Here is a 23,361-nt window from a genome sequence, read left to right on the forward strand (position 1 = left end):
TGTGGCAGATGATCCAGACTCTACTGGAACGCCTGGTCCACTACTAAAAGACCGAATACCAAAATGATAGAAAAATATAATCCAAAAACCAATGAGGTTAATTTATTAGGTTACGTTGAAATCAAAAGAGATTGATTTTAAATGTTGTTGAAGAGTTTTCGCTGGGAATAAACTTTCTTGTTATTTCTGCATTTTCAAGAGAATTTTACATTTGTAAATTTCTATTTTACCTTTAATGTTATGTCCCATTTTGTAATATGAGGCTTTGCCTGGTGTTTTTACTTTTTACATCTTTTGTAGTTCCAGCGCACGTGCCTATTTTCACTTGACAAAGATTTGACCTAGATTTTTATGCTTACCCTTCCGAAATAATTATCAACTTTCAACTAAATTGAGAAATTCTATACAAAACTATTTTTCCTTTATACGTATTCCTTAATATGTATTTCTTTGTCGGTATTTCTTAGCAGTCAGATATCCACGAATATATATAGACTTATCTAAAAAGGGTTGATAGGCATTAGTATTTTGTTTAAGTAAATGGTGGTAGAAGAATCTTTATGTGTTCTTTTTTCAAATCACTGCTATTACTAAGGTTTATGTCTTCAATATATATATATGTGATCTGTAGATTCTGTGGAATCGCATTTGTGATATTTAGAAACCATAAGACATATATGTTTGTCTTTACTGTTTTTACTGCTTTACTTTACTGTTGAGGAAATTCTCAACGCACAATTGAACTCGATGTGAGGAAAAAAATTGTTCCATACATTTTTTCCTGATGATTACCAATAACTGAAATCGTTCTTACCTCTAAACAAGAATATTTAAGAGGACATAGCTAACGTTACTTTACAAAAACATCATCTTTTACAACAACAAACAAAGGTCTCAGTGTTCATCAAAAGAGACAATTAAACTAAAACATAAATCTGGCGATATAACATTTGTATATAACAACATTTTATTGCGGTCTAATACTACAAATACCATTACAACAGGAATGAATTCCGAGTGAGAAGTACTAAATATTCGTTTTTATAGACCTCCCAGATAAGCACGTGTGGGACATACAATGACTTTTGTGTATTTGGAGTGGTTCCCCTTGGGAATAGGGAGCTCTTCCGGTCTTGAGTATGACCACATACTACGTTATACGAGAGCGAGATGTGGGTGTATCCATAATACCTAACATAACAAGTGCATGCTCTGCAAACATCCATGCTTTTATACTCAGCTAATTGGTTTCGAAACCTTTTGTGATAGGTATTTACTCAATATTGTGTCAGAAACCTTAGAATTACATTGTCGACCGCCCGTCCTTAATTACTGTGTAAATTTAGAACGAAATCGTGCATCCCTTGTTTAAATTGTATAATGTGATGGCGCTGCTTTGACTTGTATTTCATCGAACATGGAGGCTAATATGACCCAGGCACTTATCTGTCTATAAATCAGGACGTGGAGTTTATAAAGACTTCTGGGGACATGTAAATACATGTATATCATATTGTGTAATGACCTTCGACTGGGATCATTTTCAAAATGAGTTGCCCAAAAGAAATAATGTTTTACAGAGCATTAGAAACATTCCGGTCATTTGAACTGAACCTAAGTACATTGTAGATAGTTGACCTTGATGTGATGTGAAGCATGCTACAATGTATATTTGCGAAACGATGAGACATCTTCTCCTGAAAGCAGGCCAATAATATATATAGTTTTTTATTGAAAAGGACAACACTTTGTAATATGCAGCGTGATTAGTTGCCGAAAACTTTAAATTACTGCTAGTTGTACGTTTGGATTATTTTCAATGTTCTAGTAACATCCAGGGCCATTTAATGACGGTCGCACATGTTTGCAATTTATTGCGGTGTGTGAAAGTCAATGTTTTTGGGGACTGTGGTATATTAGTATATCTGTCTTTGGCATGAATAGGTCTATTTGTTACTTTGTATAGTTGAAACGAAACGTTTGCCTTCCAAGTTACCAATTAGGTTTGTTAAGCTGACAATGCAAGTTAAATGGAATTCATTAAAAATAAAAAATAATAATAATGATAAGTAGAATTTTTCACAAATCACTTGCTTTATTTATGTGAGCTTGTCAGAACACTGGTACAGCAAGAAACAAACTGGATATTCTCGACAGGAGTGTGTTTCATAAACATTTTCAAAATACCTTTTTTAATCTCGATTTAATGCTTTTAACTTGCATTGTCATCTTTAAAGACACATTGTCAGATAAGGTATTTTGTAGGGACGAATCGTTGCTGACAAAATTTTAAGAAGCATTTATCGTAGATAAGATAAAAATTCATCACGCATATATTTATTGTGTGAACATATAGGGTTTGTTAGCTATTTGTGTTTAAGTTGATATACGGTACGCTGACAATTTGGGTTTTTATAATTACCCTCAAGTACCTTTTTATTTCATTTTCATTTGTGTATATCAATATCGATTTCAGCTATGCACTTTATATCTATTGAAAACTGAAGTTTGAATATGAGAAATATTTCTAATATTTCCTTTGAATTAGAATTACAGATATTTCATTTATTTTCAATACGGATATATATAATGACTATCTTCACAATGGTATCACATTACCTTTTTGTAGATTTTAAATCATCAAGTATTTCAATAAGCCCACTTAAACATAAAAATTCTGATTGAGCATAAAATGATATTAACCCACATCTTGTATATCCTCTTCAAGACTATACACAATTGTCAGAACAATCAACCGCGTCGATATCGATTAATTGATTGACATGAAATGAAATCACTTGAAATTCGTATGTACACACATTCAATGTACACTTGACGTACATAACTGTATATCAAAAACTGATAGCAGCGTTTAAAGTGGTCTCAAACCTTCGATGAAAGCTCTTTGACTGCGTTTGATTATTGAAATCACATATTCCGTGTGTTCACGTGTTTAACATTTCAATAATTAAGAGCAAAATACTTCTCAATGCTATACTTGGTATCATAATGTCATATGGATACTTATCCCTTGAATTAATACTAATCTTTCTTACGGAACATATGTACTCAAAGTAGTTAATAATGCCAAAGAAAATATTAGTAATGTTTGCGATTCTATTCTAAATTTATTGACAACTAATAATATCAAATCCATTTAAGATTAGTCGGATATATGTACGAAGGTATGTTTTTTATTATAATACTTTGATTAAAACCCAGCAAAATTACATTGTTGATTTGCTAAGAACAAGTTCAGTATTTCATGGGATACCAATAATGCCTTATACCAAGTTAGTACAAAATCGCCACATCGAGAGACTTAACGAAAGCACTACCAACGACTGATAGGTTGGGGTTGGTTGGCTGGTTGGTAAGTTTAACCCTCTATTAATTACCAATGACATTTAAGACGGCCTCTCGTTTATGTGGGGTGTTTTGGGACACTGAAGTAGTTCATGTTGTTTCTTTTTGTAATAGTGGAACTCTTGCCAATTTTGTAGTGCTTCCTCACTAAAGCATACTGTTGATATCAAGCACAACCCCATCCTGTGATATTATTCTGTCAACGGACATACTAGTCGTATCGAACAGAAAACACAGTTAATGATAAACAAGGATAACTTAAAGTGTTTATGTTTATTACCGATTTGGGAACTGTACAACGTGAAATATCAGTAGTTGGCCTGTACAACATGAAATATCAATGGTAGCATACTTCAATAAGACATACTGTAACATTAAAAAGGCAAAAGTTCCTGCTATTTCAAGGAGATACAACACAAATCACCACATCCAACTTATGAAATACATGGCATGCTGTCCCCAAATGGTCTTAGAAGTTGATATGACAATAAATATTTTTTTTAATCAAAATAAAACGGAAGCGTAGTCCAGGGCCAATAGATTTTTTTTTTCTTCTGGGGGATTGTTCTCAAATAGTATTAGCCTATAAGTATGATGATAAGAAATATAAAATAAAAAAGGAACCGTAGTCTAGACCATTAATTTTGTGGGGTGGGGCTACCCTCAATTTGTCAAATATCATTTTAAACAAAATTGAACTGCAGTCCAGGACCAATGTTTTTTGTGTGAGACTGTTTTAATTTGTAACGTCAGGCATATGTTTTTAAGTTGCTTCAAGTTCTGAAACTGGAAAACACAACAATTACTCAATAACATTAGGAATTAATCATGCGGGCACTAAACGTACTCTTATCCTAACAAGTGCGATGGATAAAAATGAGGTTGAGCCCTTACTATCACTCAGGTGATCCAGGCTAATCTATACATTTTTGAGATATCTTCCACCTACACTTATCTAATATTACAGATATTACGATACAAACTGAGCATTCTCAAAATTTGGCGGCATCTTTTTACCTCATGTGGTCGTGTTTCTGTACCTGGCCACGTAATTACATACTGAAACAGTGGGTAGATACCAATTACGTGTACACGTGTTAAAGAGGCTCGGCAAAGTATATAGTAATACGCCGCATGACGTAAACAACATATTTTCAGAGTACCGCCCGACTCTTGTTTAATGTATATATATATACATTAACATTAATTCCTCTCTATCATCGTAAAACTTACATAAATGTTAAATATATGTTATATATCGATGTGGTTTCAAGTACCTCAGACAGGCCTGATAGTAAATCAAATAGCGGCACTTATATCTACATTTGATTTCGGGGTTTGAAATGATAATTAAAGCCAATTGTATTTGACGTGTCCGTACCCCAGTCAGAGAGACTCGCACACTTGTGTCGGGATATCTTAAGTGTTATGTCGGGGTGCATTTACTGATCTGTGCCAGCCAGAGAAGCCAAGTAATTCATGAATGAGTCTCTGGGAAAAACCAAAATGGCGAAATTAAATTTTGTTGCTGTTAAGATAAACTATCAACACAATCGGAGACAATGATTGAAAATCATTGGCCAGCGATAATTTGAATGGCCTCATTCCCTAGGTGGGGTCAAGTCATTTCACTAGATATGATATCCTTGACCTTGAATCCAGTCTCACTCAGCTGAGGTGATCAATTTTCAAATGTCTATTTAAGTTGAATGATAACGCTTTGAATATTTGACTATGAGATAATACAGAATGTATGCCATGTATGTAGCAAGGTTAGAGGAGGTATTCATTAGTTAAATGTATCGTCCCAAATATTAAAATTTGACACAATTAGTTAATATTGGCCAATGACTGTGCCGCTTTTAAACATTTTCGCGAAAACGTTCTTTGTGTATGACGTCATAATACTCGACGTGCAATTATTCCGGTGTATGGAAAAATAAACTCAAACTTTTAACCAATAGAAATGAGTGTAATATATGAAATTAAATTATTGCAAAATAGCATGCTATAGTTTCATGAACCTTCTATAACTTAAAGGAACGTTCTTTGCTTTAAGGATTGTGTAAGAATGCTCTACGGAATTCAAGGATGGTTCCTTAACATAAGATTTTTTCTACCGACTCTTTAGGCAAACGAATTTCCTTTGTTTAATAGTAGGACTAGAATTATGCATGTATTGCTTACGGAACTATTGCAACGTCGTGACCAAAAGGCTGGATTGATGACTTCATTCTAAATAGTAGTACACTATTTTTAGTGATATCATGTGATACCAGTATATGGCCGATAACAAGCAGATGATACTCGTTAGTGGGGCATTGTTTCTGATCTTTTGTCAAGTATTCGACCAAAAGTTTGCTGAAGGAAGAAAGCTTATGTCATCGTGTTGGCGCAATACTATCTTTCTTTGTCCGGTATATCAGTGGAATCAGCAAAAAGACAAAAGCATCATTGTTTTCAAGAAATGATTAAGTGAATTATCACGCGACCTTTGTTTTAGAGGATCATTGACATAAGGGTGGGTATAAGGGGTCAATAGAAACAAAGGGCCATGACACAACACATAGATATTGTCATCAACACATATTGTCATCAACACATCTCAGAGTGGTGAATATCATCATCTCTTTCTATTACAGCAAAGTATCAAACCGTCAGTATAACGTCGATCTGTTGACGGAGTAGTGATATAGTTTATTTTTTTATCAAAACTTATCTGTAAAACATACACAATGACTTTCCCCACAATCTTTACGATATACCTCGAATCTAAAAAACCTGCCTTTGGAGATAGCTTGCTTCGAAATTGTTAAAAAATCTTAAGTTTGTAATAAAAGAGAAATAATTTTCCATAACTATTGCTTGTTTTTGTTTCTAAGGATCTAAGGATTTTTGACAAATCCTATAGTAAACTTTCATTTGTTATATTTTCTTTACTGAACTTAGGCTAACATTTTACGGATTGGAAATGCTTATTTAGACAATTTGTTTCTCAAATAAGTGTCTTCCACCAAGAAATGGAAGAAAAAGGGTACATTGACCCCAAATGTTATTTATAAAAAAATCACATTTATTTTAAGCAAGGCTTTGATCGGCTGCTATCGGATTAACAGCCTTATAACATGCACACATCCGTCCTGATTACACAACAGCCATGTACATTGTACTCATCGTGGAAATTGATGAGCAACATTTGGTGCAGTATGAAAGAATTTTTATTAATGAGAATGAAAATTTTATGGCTGAAGTGAATCCTAGTTGCGTGTGATGATAGACCTCGCATTCCTTCCTTGGCTCCGCTGGCCTGAGCACACACAGCGCGATATCTTACTCCGCCTAGAACTCGCGGAGTGATACACTTGTTGATCTGATGACGGACGTGTAACCTTTATCTGAAATCCCAACCACCTGAGCACCATAATCTTATCCATGTCAGGATGTAATAGACAATATGATTGGTCGAGATGTTATAAAATCTTAAGGAAATTGAATCCCTCGTGAGATACGTATGTCCTATCAAAAACAACAGCTGTGTCCCCGGCGCGACAAACAACGAGTAAACAGGAAATTAGTTTAGGTCACGTGTTTTGTATCGTCTGCTTGTAAAATATTTGGCCCCAAATTTTCTGACGAAACACCGATAGGTCTATACTTTTATCTAACTTTTAAACAAGAAAGCATATGCTATTAATACGAAAACAATATATTGAATAATTGTTCAAATTTCGCGGGGAAAACTTTTCGAAGTAATCACTGTTATACAAATTCGCTGGTAGAATTGTTCGCGTGTTGTCGATTTCTAGCAGTCTGGTCTCAGTTTTATCAACATCACTTAGATTTACTTTAAAGAAATCATTTACCTTTTACTTCTTCATAGAATTTTGTTTATAAAAGTTAACAAAAGAATCGTAAGTTAAGGAACTTCAGTTAACGTCAGTAATGATTTCCTATGGATAAGTTTAAGCTAAGGAACGGTGATGAAACTGGGCCCTGTATCTTGTTGTTTATCCTTCTTGTCGATCTATTCAGTTTTGATCGCATATATAAAGTTCGCGGAAATATCTTTGGCCGAAAATTTAGCGAAATTTAATCCCATGTGTATGGTGGTGAATAAAAGCAACTATGCAGTGGTAGATTAAATGATATATTTCAGCTTTGACGCGGTAGGACTAAGAAAGGTATATATGAACACGGTATAGTTAGTACAAGACGGCTAAATTTCAAACTGAAATTGCCTTTAAATTATTCTGAATGTAGTAAAACAACTACATCTAACTTAATGTATCCTAGCAGTTATTACTTAAAATATTAATTTATATAAAAAAGATATTCGAGTCATGTTTCGCTTTTGATTTACCAAACGAAATTTTCTAATACCTATGTGCACGGATGTTAAGAGTGTTCCGTTCCTGCCTTAATTCAATTTGTCGGAGTTAAAATCTACCTGCTGGGATATTCGCCATGTACCGTCAGTGTTGTGAGGTAATGATCTACTAATTAACGAAGCTAATACGGACAGGCTTAATGTGCGTCTGGTCTTAAGGGTCCTGTCGGATAATGTACCAACATATACCAATCTGTCTTTTGCGTTTTTCGAAAGTTTATCAAATCTTATTTCAAATACACTTTCAAGAATAAACTTACGAAGGATTGATCTACGTCCTTGAATTTCCATATAAGAATGTTCATCTCAATCCGACTAATTATAACGAAATATAAAGATGCTTGGACATTCATGAACGCCAGGATACGTTTTGAGATCAGTGAATACATTAGACTCTGCCAAAAATGGATCAATCATAAATACGTTTAATGTTGTAATTTCGTGTTCATTTGTGTACCTAGAAAATAGATTTTTCTCGACAATTGATACATGCAAGTACACAAACTGTTCAAACAGCACACTTGGCGTTCCAAACGTAAAATGGCTAATTTCATAACGTAGAAATGGCGTCGGCATTTGTAACATCGCTTTTTATTGGTTGAAACAACGGCGTAATGATTTAATATACAAAATAGTCCATCACGAAATATGGAAATACCCGGAATTAGACTGAATTACAAGATTATAAATGTTAATTTTTTAATGCGTTCTATTTTCTTGAAATGTTATTTTCGTTTGATTTTTTGACAAACAAAAAAATAAGTAAAGCATATAAAATTTTCAACATGACTTTGCGGAGGAATTAAAATCCAAAAAAGCAATACACGAAACTGTCTATGTTCAAAAGAACAAACATTACAAATGTATATCACAATAGAAAATGAATTGTTTCATAGCATGTTTCAAATCCAAGCACCGAACAGGGTTTTGTTAGGACTCTCTTATGTCGACAACTTTAAAGCACCATATATATGTATAAAACTGGCCTTGAGGACGACGATATAACTTCGAAAGTAATGACCTTATAACGACTAACAAATAACTGTGCAGAAATCAAAGAACAAATTTCTCCTATATATTCACCCATACTTTACCATCCACACTGGTATATACATGTAGCAGCGAGAGGATATACGCTCCCTTCTCGTTACATTCAGTGTACACACAACTCTCCGGGGATCGATTGGAGGGTGTCGCGTCCCGGGGCTACAGATTCGTGTGTGAGGGATGACACTGGCGAAGCAGTGTGTTGGACGGCCGTACATGTACCACGTGTCGATAGCGTGTATTGATCTGTTCAAGTTTTATTGCAAGAAACTTGGATTTACCCGGCACGTGAGAGACATATACCACTAGTATATAAAAGTTATATTATTAGTTTATTCCTGTGGATCAATGCTTTACTAGGCCAGGTGTGATTGTTTCCTCAGGTTCAGACCTGTACCGGGGTTGTCTGCTGGTAGTATTTTGGTGAACAAAAATCATCCTTTAAATCAATATGTACACGCAGTATCTCGCGCCAAACATGTCGGTGATATAAAGTGGCCAATATGTAACGGTTGGATAGTGACGGACGGATCTGTGAGAGCACACCCTCTGTATGTAAACACACCAACGTTTCTCCTCCTCCTCCTCCTCCACAACTCACCACGTGGATACAGTGGGACCGGCCCTGACCCCCCAACACATGTTCTCCTCGCGAGAGAAGAACTTAGCAATGTTTGTGTATTGGATGTACGCATGCGCCGACCGATGATGGCGACACACTGCAATGTTAGGGAAGAAAAACACTAGCAATTGTATACTTAAACTATAATTGAACAGCAGTGAGGAGTTTGATGTCGAGGGGCACTTCCTCCCCATGGACTATGCACTATGATGTTGAGCTCTGGTGCGGGGTACCTATGGCTGAGTGTGTTTCTGTCGACGACGAGCTTGTCGGAGCAGACTCTGACTAGAGGTATGGTATACACCCTTGTAACAGCGGGTCGAGGTCGTTACATCCCCAACCAGCTTATGGTGTCAATATATCAAACACCACCATGTAACTTCTCCATTGCATGTCGCTTCCATTCAGATTTCGTTAGATAGTGATTTTATTTCAGTCAATGTCTGTAGTTGGGGTTGGCTTTGTGATATGACGGGTGTAGAGAGGTGGTTATTTGGTTGTGTTGCCTATGTAACGCTAGGAATGTAGATTATTCCTCCTGTATACATATTACCCACGTGTATCAATAGTGCCTCCCCGGGGAGTCAGACAGCACCCCCCATCGGTTAAGGTCGATCACGGATGTGATTCTAACGATAATAAATCAGGTCAGGTCTATGAAACAAAGATTGGAGAATTCCGTTGCCAGCAGTTGTAACACCTTGACATGGTGACATAAAACTTCGATCTAACGTTGCATGTAAATCCGACATGTTGCCTCCATGCTGTTGCAACACGTGTGTGAGATGTGTGTCTGGGTTGTCGTGTATGTACGCCACAGGCAGACACAGAGGGATTAGACATGACAGAAGTCGTGTACCCCTGTACTACAATCGCCCCGTACCCGCCTCCAACCGGAAGTGTTGTCAACACCATCATAGTGTATGTTGTTGAAATCTGTGTTAAATATTCTGCTGTTATTGTCTTCTACTTGTTTGATCCATTAACATGTACATACCATTATATAACAATATGCCAATGTAGTTTTCAATCGATAATGAAATGATGAGAAACTTATAAAAGACCTGTCTATAACTACTGCTTTATTAGTGTTCCCCCATAAGTCATCAAAGCAATTAATATTCCAATTACTTATCATTTCTAATCCGCATGTCCAGCACATCATGTAATACAGTATTATTTATGTTCCATATTAAGACAAAATGTCAGGTAATGAAAGTACATTTGAAAGCCTTTTACTGAACTTAGATTTAAGTCCTGTGTAATTCGACGTATTTCGTTATACTCGAATTATTATTATTATGAAATCAGATACATCTATATCGAATGTTCAGGTAACTCCTTGTTTTATCATGGTCCAATAGACAAATGATTATAATTCTATGTTACAATCATGGCTCTTGAGAATTTATTCAACAACACACAGTTCATTGTGTAAGTACACGGATTAGGGTCTGTAATGTATTGTTTATGGATCGTCTAGACACATATAACAATACATACTAATGACTGATGAACTTTACCGAGGCCCCATGTGCTTAATCTCAAACAACTTGACCTGTATGTAATACCCATGTCGCTGTACATACCATTTTGTCTTTCTTAGTTAGGTGGTCTAAATCATAGACAGGGTTGACTGTACTTTACATATTTTGTAATGAATTCGATCGTGCGTAAGACTTTGTGGAAAACTCACTGACAAATGTAGTGGATGTATGCCATCAGAACGTGACACGATTCTGTAACACCAATGGGTCGTGTGTGCCAAGTGTAAGTGAATGCAGCACATTTTACATTGGCTGTATCTCCGTATATTTGTGCATTTGGAATATTGATGCACAATGTTGACTTATATGTGGAACGGGATGAATACACACTGAATGATTTTATGTGTGAAGTATCAAACTAAATAACACCTGAACACTGTATATGTGACGAATCCACACTATATATGAAAGTTGTACAATATTGATTTGTAAAAGGGACAAATCCACACTAAATATGACAGTTGTACAATATTGTTTTGTATATGTGACGAATCCACACTATATATGAAAGTTGTACAATATTGATTTGTAAATGTGACAAATCTACACTAAATTTGACAGTTGTACAATATTGTTTTGAAAATGGGACGAACCCACACTAAATATGATAGTTGTACAATATTTAATTGTAAATGGGACGAACCCACACTAAATATGACAGTTGTACAATATTTAATTGTATATGTGACAAATCCACACTAAATATGACAGTTGTACAATATTGTTTTGTATATGTGACGAATCCACACTATATATGAAAGTTGTACAATATTGATTTGTAAATGGGACAAATCCACACTAAATATGACAGTTGTACAATATTTATTTGTATATGTGACGAATCCACAATAAATATGACAGTTGTACAATATGTTGTTGAGAGATGTGACGAATCCACAATATGTTGTTGAGAGATGTGACGAATCCACACTAAATATGACAGTTGTGTGACGAGTCCATACTAAATGAATAAGAGATATTCACACTATACATTGTACATGTCAGTTGTATCATGTTCATTTATATGTGGGGAATATTCACACTCAATATTCCAGTGGTATCATATTCATTTGTATGTGGGGAATATTCACACTATATTTGACAGATATACAATGTTCATTTGTATGTGGGGATATTCACACTATATATGACAGATGTACATTGTTCATTTTTATGTGGGGAATATTCACACTATATATGACAGATGTACGTTGTTCATTTGTATGTAGGGATATTCACACTATAAATTGTACAGGCAAGTTGTGTCATATTCAATTGTATGTGGGGATATTCACTCTATATATGACAGTTGTGTCATGTTTATTAGTATGTGAGGGATATTCACATTAATGTGCCAATTGTATCATGTTCATTTGTACATTTGGATGTGGTGAATCCCGTGATAATTATACTAAATATGACAATTGTACAATGTTCATTTGTATGTGGATGATATTCACACTATATATGCCAGTTGTATCAGTATATTTGCCCGGGAGGATCCCAGGATAGTCACACTAAATATGACAATTGTACAATGTTTGATATCTTGGACGTGTCCAAAATAAGTGTAACAGGTTATTGCATACTAAATTTGAGAGCTGTACAATTCATATTTGTACAGGTGATTTATCAACACAGAGCATATTCATATCTATATCGACTGTGAACAGGTGTACTGAAAACTAATACACAATCTAAAATGATAGTTGAACAATTATATTGTCATTGTGGAAATATATATTGGTTCTTAAAGAAGATTGTGTAATATCACCTGTTCTTTTGCACTCATTGCATATGTTACAAAAGCTATGAATACAATGATATCATATTTTGTTTAGTGTAGATAACATGTGACGATTAAGGAGCGTGTCCAAACTGTATCATCACATTTGAGGAGTTAACAGTTGTAACGTTTTTTAAGCACGAATTAGCAAGCATATGGCAGAACCAACCATGACCTTCCTTGCTTTTGTCTAGAAGTGTCCATTAAAGTACACATACACCCTGATTGACTTGAAACTGTTTTGTATATTTAAACCGATTACTTTTATATATCGCTAACGTTCATTTCCCTTGTATTTTATATATGAATAATAATATGTAGCAAAATATGATGTCGTATTGTACGCCTTATTTAGAAGTAGAAATATGTTTAGCTTAGAATCATGCTATTTGTTGATTGACTTGTTAGGCTGCAATTTCCTTAAGCAATCAAACCTTCCTTTGTTGTAGAAATACCCCTATTAAGGTCGACGTGAGTCATTAGTCGATACGATAGAGTCATCAAATAAATCTCACCAGTAACATCTTTGTGACCTTAGATACTCAGTTTAAACATTATTTTATTTCAGTTCAATACATAAATAACAATGTAAAGCAATATAAAGATTTAGAGCAATACGTTTATGAATCTGTCTCTTGAGATATTTGGATGGATGTTGGTTAAAATAATACTACAATGTTAATTTCCTTACAAAGAGAGTAACCTCAACATCTTATGGAGCATGGCTTCAGTATGTCGCACTAGCACAATATTTGTTATTCAGAATGTTTATAGCTAATGTTTCTAGTAAGTATTGTCAAAAAGTGTTTAGTCCATTGATTTTCCGAAACTTTTACAACTCGATTACAAATTTTCTTGAATATTTTTTTATACTTAACCAATCGTTCTGATATTGATTCAAGTTGTGCAACCACTGTTCTATTGTTTCATTGCTCCACTTATGACGAGTCATTTGACACGTGTCTTTTAGACATGGCATTGGTCACGTGTCTTTTATATATGTATTGTTCCTTGAGACCCTCGTTATGTTCTAGTGTTATAGAAAATTTACTCTTGATTTTAATGGGCACATGTAAAATGAAGATAATATATTTGTATTGAAATACAGAATGTATTATTATAAAGGAAATCAATAAAGGTTTTTAATGCCTGGTGTAGGAATGTGAAATGATACATTCATAACAGATGTCTATAAGACATACAATGCCGTATTAATGTGTAGATTACTGGATTAAACTATATCATCTTCGTTGTTACCGGAAGAAACTAACCTGTGGTTACGTAATCCTGAATGTATTAGGTCGATGGGAAGTGGTTTTGATTTGCTACATTATTTGCATTGCGGAAATATTTACAGTTTCTTATTATAAAGTATGGAAGAAGAAACCTTGGTATATTTATGACAGTTAGGAAATGGAAGGGGTATCATAAGAATTCGGAGGTAAAAGTAAAGCAATATGAATTAGCTATTCCTGTTAACTAAGGTGAAATGTCCAGGACACACACACAGATAGTGAGAGAGTTGATGAGAGAAGATAAGGGCAGATAGAGGACAAAGGTGTGAGGATGCAAGGTCATTCTAGTTAATTGCATTGATGAGTTTCAATGTAGGTCAAGAGGTAAAGTGTTATGTTCACTAAAAAAATGTCATTTCCTGGCATTAATGTAGTTAATGTTGTCGAGGACGCAGGGAACGCTTTCCCTTTTGTAGCTTCTTGATCTATTTTCTTGTCCTTCTACTGGTATCTTATTGCAGGTCCTCATATTTATATATATTGTTGGAATAACGATGTTTCGGTTGGTCTTTGAAAAAAATGTAAATATACTGTATGCTATATGTTTTTGCCAGTTATACTCCGATCAATAAGATATAGTTATTATTATTCAGGTTTTTCTCTGTATTTGTCCTAGATGAACTTGGTACATTATATGGTTGGCTCTGTATAAATGCCATACAGTATTGATGTCTTAGAAATACATTTATAAAGAAAATTTGTTATGAAAGGGAATCATGTCAAAATTGATTTCCATATTCTTTTGTACATTAAAAGGAATATGTTCGCTTGTCATACCTCAGCATTCTTTTGGGTTCTGTTTATTGCGTTAGTATTGTTACGTTCTGTTCGTATTGTCTAAACTAAATCTGAACAAATCAAGCCATACCTTTAAGCCTTTTGTTAAATTGATCATTTCTGACATTTAATTTAGCGTTTGCACGGTACACAAAATACTTTCACTTAAAACGAGGTAAATGTTTTATATTAAACTTTAGAAGCCCGTCTGGTATTTCAGACATCATTAATATAGTTCATACCTAATTCATAGACTGCTTCACACTCAACTTTCAAATGTCTATTAAGAAGCAATAGGAAAGAAAGGTATGTATAGGTAAATAGCAGAACAATACCATAGGTAACATAATACCATGTCTATATGCCAAATACACACAATGCTTTCAAATAGGCGTGTGGCCTTTACCATGTTCTCGCTATTCAGGTTAATATTGGAGTATTTTTTCCTACAACTTTGCAATATATAGAACATTTCTTAACTCATACACCCCCGGAAATTCACAATGAACTGTTCCATCCTTCGACTTGGAAGAGATCAATTGTGTCTTCAGGGTGAATGAGGTAATGCAAACAAGGTGTAAGTACGTTCGCCAGTTTGTGAAGAATTTGCTTATAAATAAATATAATAAACTCGTGTTAATTTGAACGTACTCTATAGTTTTAAATACAAATGTACGAATAGGATTTGACAAAATTAAACACGACTCCCTTACCTAACCAAAGACGGAACGGTATATTATACTAAAGGAACCTTTGAATTTACGACATTGTAATTATTGCTTAAATGAGAAAGAATTGGAAAGATAAACAAATGTTGTTTAAATGATATTCTTTTACAGCACTATTAAAGGGACCGCGACGATTAACGTTTTACTTGTCTGAACCATGTTTAAATGAGGAGGCTTTAAATCAACATACAGTATTGCTATACTTACCACTACCACCAAAATATGAGTTTGGTTATCCTTTAGTCGGGACGGAACACAATGCTCTGGGCGAATGGTTTGATGATAATTTAAGAATAAAACTCTTATACAATTACTACACTGTACCTTATGAATAATTTAAATCGTCAATAAAGATACGTAGCTATTACTTTGGTTTGTTTTGGTTTAGTTTATGTGATTTAACTTCCTACTAACAGCCTCCCACGTGTACCGTACGTTGCGAGCATAAGTTCATGTTAGTTTTACATACAACGAAACGAACAATTCAGGGTAAGGAATTTGATCAGAAATATGTTTACATGAATAAAGCCATGTCAGGTGAAACTCATCTGAAATGACCTGAAATTTTGGATAATTGATTTGACCTGAATTCACATCAAATGTTTTCCAGATCAAAGTCACCTGAAATTGACATATAAATTGCCTCGAAAAATTGACAAAAAAATGACCATGAGACATTTTGCGCATGTTGATAGAATCTCGACGAAGTCCATTTGAACATCGATTTACTGTGTTACAGTGATGTAGCGTGTTGCGTGCGAGTTAGATGTCCGTGCTCTGACTCTTTGTAATAGTGAAACTCGTGCCCTTTTTATAGTGCTCTCTCACTGAAGCATGTCGCCAGCTAAATGACTGACGAATAAGACCATTGTATTTTGAAATTTCAGTTAGGAATGTCAATTCGGCATAATTTTTGGCTCTGCAGCATACTTGTTTCTCAGTTTTAAATTATGTGGAGATAATCTGATATGATAATTCTGTTGAGAAAATCTTTTCAATACCTTAGGTTCTGGTGGACTTTGACCAGTCCAGGACTGTCTGTTTGCGTCAACGGACGGAACGTTGTGGGTCAGGGTGACTAAATCTGCCGAGCTTCTGTGTAACTGTCACAATAATCTCGTCTCTCCTCCTATCGATCAGACACACGCAACAGTGAGATACTGTAACATGTGGCTTACTATACTAACCTGGTTTTTACATTCTCGTTCTCTTACTTTGGATCAGTGATCGGATCCGCCTGATTTATATATGTAATAATTCCACTCACTTACTTCGCTCTTACAAGCACTTGTATCGCTGATTATATTCCACAAAACAGCTGGAAAAGATATATCATTTCATTTTTAGCATGGATGTTCTATTTTTAGTAAATACAAATACAATGGTATAGGTGGGGAATATTATTAACATTCTTAACAGTTTGTGGACACCTACACATAAACCTTGTATAAAAAATATTTTATATACTTGTATAAATTTCGTCGATATACTTGTATAAATTTCGTCGATATCAATAATTACATGTATTTCAAAAAGAATCCATTTTACGATAATGCCAAAACCCATTACGGTATTAATAGTCGTCGACGTCAAATGTGTTTCCCCAGCGTTGTTATATAGCCATATTTGGCTTTATTATATCCGTATTTAGAACTTTGCTTTCTTAATCATTTATATGCATTTGAACATGATTGACACTTTAATATAATTTAGTGTACATGGAGTCGTAATATGTGACTTTTTCACAAATAAATTTTAGCATATAGGTCATGACAACGGACATTCTTTTGTTGTTGTTTTGGTTTTTTTTCTAAAGAAAAGAGAACGAGTATGTTACAAAATTACTACTGAATATTTGTTAACTAAATGTTTCCCGATGTTGTGAACAAATTATTAAATAAGATGCTCGGAAATAGACCATATCATGATAATGTGGGTTGTTTGGTTAGATGGTTGTGTTTAATGTCCTATGAAGAGTTCAGGTTATTTAAGGCAATGGATTGTGTGTGTGAACATATGGATGTCTGGGAAGGCTGCAGTATTATGTAAAGTAAAACAATAGTGGTCTTTTATCTCACCAAATCATACCTATCAAAGACACCAAACAGCACACCCCGCCCTGTCACATTATACTGACACCGAACAGCACACCCCACTGGTCACATTATACTGACACCGAACAGCACACCCCGCCCAGTCACATTATACTGACACCGAACAGCACACCCCGCCCGGTCACATTATACTGACACCGAACAGCACACCCCGCCCGGTCACATTATACTGACACCCAACAGCACACCCCGCCCGGTCACATTATACTGACACCCAACAGCACACCCCGATCGGTCACATTATACTGACACCGAACAACTCATCCCGACCTATCACATCATACTGACACCGAACAGCGCACCCCGCCCGGTCACATTTACTGACACCGAACAGCACACCCCGATCGGTCACATTATACTGACACCGAACAGCACACCCCACTGGTCACATTATATGGACACCGAACAGCACACCCCGCCCGGTCACATTATACTGACACCGAACAGCCAACCCCGATCGGTCACATTATACTGACACCGAACAGCTCATCCCGCCTTCACATCATACTGACACCCAACAGCACACCCCGCCGGTCACATTATACTGACACCAAAGCACACCCCACTAAGTCACATTATACTGACACCGAACAGCACACCCCACTAAGTCACATTATACTGACACCGAACAGCACACCCCGCCCGGTCACATTATACTGACACCGAACAGCACACCCCCCGGTCACATTATACTGACACCGAACAGCTCATCCCGCCCGTCACATTATACTGACACCCAACAGCACACCCCGCCGGTCACATTATACTGACACCCAACAGCACACCCCGCCCGCACATTATACTGACACCCAACAGCACACCCCGCCCGGTCACATTATACTGACACCCAACAGCACACCCCGCCCGGTCACATTATACTGACACCGAACAGCACACCCCGATCGGTCACATTATACTGACACCGAACAGCTCATCCCGACCGGTCACATCATACTGACACCGAACAGCACACCCCGACCGGTCACATTATACTGACACCGAACAGCACACCCCGATCGGTCACATTATACTGACACCGAACAGCTCATCCCGACCGGTCACATCATACTGACACCGAACAGCACACCCCGACCGGTCACATTATACTGACACCGAACAGCACACCCCGATCGGTCACATTATACTGACAAAAAGACATCGAACAGCGCACCCCGACCGGTCACATTATACTGAAGGAAGGTGCAACGATACTAACACCCTTTGTGTATAACTATTGGAAATATTTTCGTTTTAAACATGCAGTAAAAAACAGTAAAAAGTTATCTGAATACACCATCACATATGTGTATATTGGCAAATGTTGTTTGTGCATAAGGCAAAAAGCATTGTTAAGAGAAAGTTTTATTAAGGTTTTAGTTTAAAATTGATTTAAGAAAATGCATCCAATAGATTTTATTAATTTAAAAGTGAATCCGATTTTCGTGATGAATACTCAACAGAAGTCGACTTATTTCGGTTATATTTAGGTTTGTGGTCAGATCTAGATGCAACTCAAAAAGTGTATTGGTTATATAGACTATTGGTTTATTTTTTTCTCATTTAATCAGCATATTTACCATCTGTAAAGTTCTGCAATACGGAGATTACTAAAGTATTACAAAGTTTACATGGGATAATATATCAAAACTGTATGACATTACGTCTAGTAATGCTTTCTAATGACATACCTTCTTTAAAAATATGATGTTGTTTATATGCGATGTGATCCTGTAGGTTTCCACGTGAATGCGTGTACAGTTAGTTTGTGATGTTTACAGTTCACCGTTTTCCTGTTGTCTGGCCAAAGTCACTGGCAGAGTATTGATAAATAGAGTTACATGTATGGTTTGTTTACATATAGATTGTTTAAACAAAGTTAACATGCTCTTGGTACATTTGTTTAGCAAATCCAATTATGTAATAGGGATAGGGGATTTCATCCAAACACATATACTGAAAACGTTCTTAATTGATTTGATAAATGGAAGAACAATTATGATTTCTTATTTTTGCTACGATTGCTATAAAAATATACTGAAAACTTAATCATTTTAACGCATAACGTCTGATGCGATTAGCGCTAAAATGAAATTAGCATTACAATATGAATAATATTAGCATTACAATATGAATAAGATTAGCCTAACAATATGAATGAGATAAGCATTACAATATGAATAGGATTAGCGTTACAATATGAATACATGTAGAATTAGCGTTACGACATGAATAAGATAAAAATTACAATATGAATAAGATTAGCGTTGCAATATGAATAAGATAAGCTTTACAATATAAATAGGATAAGCGTTACAACATGAATAAGATTAGCATTACAATATGGATAGGATAAGCGTTACAATATTGATAGGATTAGCGTTACAATATGAATAAGATAAGCTTTAAATATGTATAAGATTAGCATTACAATATGGATAGGATACGCATTAAAATATGTATAAGATTAGCATAACAATATGGATAGGATTAGCATTACAATATGAATAGGGTTAGCGTTACAATATGGATAGGATTAGCGTTACAATATGAATAGGATTATCGTTACAATATGAATAGGATTAGCGTTACAATATGGATAGGATTAGCGTTACAATATGAATAGGATTAGCGTTACAATATGGATAGGATTAGCGTTACAATAGCGATAGGATGAGCGTTACAATATATTGAAATAGGGATTAGCGTTACAATATGAATAGGATTAGCGTTACAATATGAATAGGATTATCGTTACAATATGAATAGGATTAGCGTTACAATATGGATAGGATTAGTGTTACAATATGAATAGGATTAGCGTACCAATATGGATAGGATTAGCACTACAATATGGATAGGATTAGCGTACCAATATGGATAGGCTTAGCACTACAATATGGATAGGATTAGCATTACAATATGGATAGGCTTAGCACTACAATATGGATAGGATTAGCGTACCAATATGGATAGGATTAGTGTTACAATATGAATAGGATTAGTGTTACAATATGAATAGGATTAGTGTTACAATATGAATAGGATTAGCGTACCAATATGGATAGGCTTAGCACTACAATATGGATAGGATTAGCATTACAATATGGATAGGCTTAGCACTACAATATGGATAGGATTAGCATTACAATATGGATAGGCTTAGCGCTACAATATGGATAGGATTAGCGTTACAATATGTACAATTACATGTAAAGAGTAGTTATATAACCGTTGTAGAACTATGTATCAATAATCTTAGTTTTGAGCTATGAAATAATTCAATGATCACCAAATTTCGGTAATTACACATTTATTACCATATAAATTATAACTTTAAACTATAAGTATAGTTCCTCAATAATCATGGATGATTTAGTGTGACATATGTTACGCGCACATGTCACCGCAATGTATTTCATACACGAGGAACGTTCTAATATATCTATGATAGCGATAGGAAATTAATCAGCTATATAAAACTAAACCAATTTTTCGTTTCCTCTTTATCGAGAGAAGTTGAAATCGGTCGGTTATGTATGTAGAAGACTCGAATGACCTCTATGATTTGTAAATGAACACAAAGAGAAATATCTAAATGGAAATGAAAATAGAACAAAACACTTCTTGTATTAAACTTAATAACAAAACTCGTTGATCGGCATTGTATCTTCACTACAAATGACATTAAAATTGTATGACAAGTTATTCAAACTAATATGTCAAGAACAAATACAAACTTTTGTTTGAGGAGATTTGAGACATTCCTAGAGGCAATGACCATACCGTTTATAAACGTGAGATCAACAAAATAAACGTTTGTTGAAAATATAACTATAAATTGAAAGTTTAAATACCACGTTGTCATATATTTGCTTAGGTTTGAGTTATCAATTGGATAATCAAAATATGTTTATTTTAATGGTTGTTACATGTAATATTACACCATCACCGTTGTACCAATGATGCCACGTGGTCTAGTACCTTACGGTTATGTAGAGACATTGGGAGGTCAGGTGTAGTCCGTATTTGTTCTTTGACTTTTAAATAAATAATCCGTGACATTGAGTAAGCAATCTTCTCTTGTGTATTGATAGACCTATCAACAAGTTTATACCAATCTTTGATCTTCTCATACCTTGATGTACATTCGTCTCATGCCCATGTGTCCTTCTCATACCTTGATGTACATTCGTCTCATGCCCATGTGTCAGTGCGTCTTGTGACTTTTCCTGACGGACCTTCGAGGCAAGTTCACGTGCCAATACATTTTATGGTGTTTCTACGTTTTCTTATGGACCATGTGTCAATGCGTCTTGGGACGTTTCCTGACGGACCGTCATCCCTTGTTCACGTGTCAATCCATTTTGTGACGTTTTCTGACACACTTTTGCCTACTAGCCATGTGTCAATGCGTCTTGTGACGTTTTATTCCGACGGTTCCACATTGGCACTACCTGTTTCTCGGCACAGCGCTGACTCATAATGATTCCCCATTTCTTGATTACGTTGCTGATGGCCTCATGTACTGCAGAAGGACTGCCAACCAGGGGTAATATGATCTATTATTCCATACTCTTGCTGGGTTTTTTTCTGAGTAGTTTTTCGTTCTTCGTGCTTCACAATATCCGAGCTGTGCCAAAGTAGACACCGATTTTTCTCACTCTAAATTTTTATGTCAGGTGTGTTCACATTCTGATTATTTCACTGACGTTACAACAATACGAAATTATTTGTGAATTAATCTCTCTCCATAACTTTTTTTCCACAAGCCAAACATGCTGCATAAAGTTAATTATATAACATGACTTCCTTCTATTACTATCATGATAATAGCAATGAGAATTGTGTCATACCTATATACCAATGTATCCACTAACCAAATGCTTTGCTTAATGTAGCCCATTACTCAACGGTGTTATCGTCTATTGCTGTAATAATGACGATGATAATTGTTTCATTGTCATACCTCTATCATCACAAAGGCCACAGTTGTGTTATTTTCCGTTTTGCGCCTTTTGATTTTCTGAAACCTACCAGCTAGCTAGGCAGATAAACACACACACAACTAAATAAACACTACGTTTTCTAGAGAACTAAAGATTTGAATTCAAATTGTTTCTGGTCATGTACAGTTTTTCCCCAAAAAATATTTTATCGCAATGTAGCGAATCCGGAGAGATTTAGTTTTATAGATTTGACATCTTTCAAGATTGTAGGAAACATTGTTTTTCTCTTTTATTGAATAGTTGCTAAAATAATCTTGTGGTTGTTTTACAATCCTGGTACTCTAAACAGCGGAAAAAAGCGAATTCTATGCTAAACATAATATTGTTAAATAAAGTCGATTAAGCGAATTACTAATAGCATCACTATCATAACGATATGATATTTGTTCATCTTCATGCTTACATATATACTGTATATATATATATATTTCCACTTACCAAACAGCAAGCTAAATATAGCCGACAACACGAATTATTTATATATGTAGTACCCGGGTATCACTCTTTCTTCCCTTTAATCTGTATTCTATGACGTTTGATAGACCTAACACGTGTTCTATGTTAACTTTTAATCTACTACAGACTACTTGTATATCACCAATCATGGTCGAGGAGTCGGTCACCCGAAAAAAATTTCCCCTCAGACATAGATATATGTGTGACTCTCAATCAACAATTATCTAAAC

The 23,361-nt window shown here is 35.3% G+C and overlaps 1 protein-coding gene across 2 annotated transcripts in view; it reads left to right on the forward strand.

The window, feature by feature from the left end:
• LOC138333551 (acetylcholine receptor subunit beta-like 1) overlaps positions 1-23,361 on the forward strand; it is a 74,637-nt gene that overhangs the window by 28,530 nt on the left and 22,746 nt on the right. The window contains exon 1 of one of the 2 annotated variants that reach the window (XM_069282003.1): positions 8,911-9,713. The exons of the other annotated variant lie outside the window; for it this stretch is intronic. Within the exon in view, the coding sequence (XP_069138104.1) occupies positions 9,629-9,713 (85 nt within the window). The 5' untranslated portion in view covers positions 8,911-9,628. Of the gene's footprint in view, positions 1-8,910; positions 9,714-23,361 lie in introns of those variants that run through there. 2 annotated transcript variants of the gene reach the window in all.

This window comes from Argopecten irradians, chromosome 10 (assembly GCF_041381155.1).
Source record: "Argopecten irradians isolate NY chromosome 10, Ai_NY, whole genome shotgun sequence".
Lineage (NCBI taxonomy): Eukaryota > Metazoa > Mollusca > Bivalvia > Pectinida > Pectinidae > Argopecten > Argopecten irradians.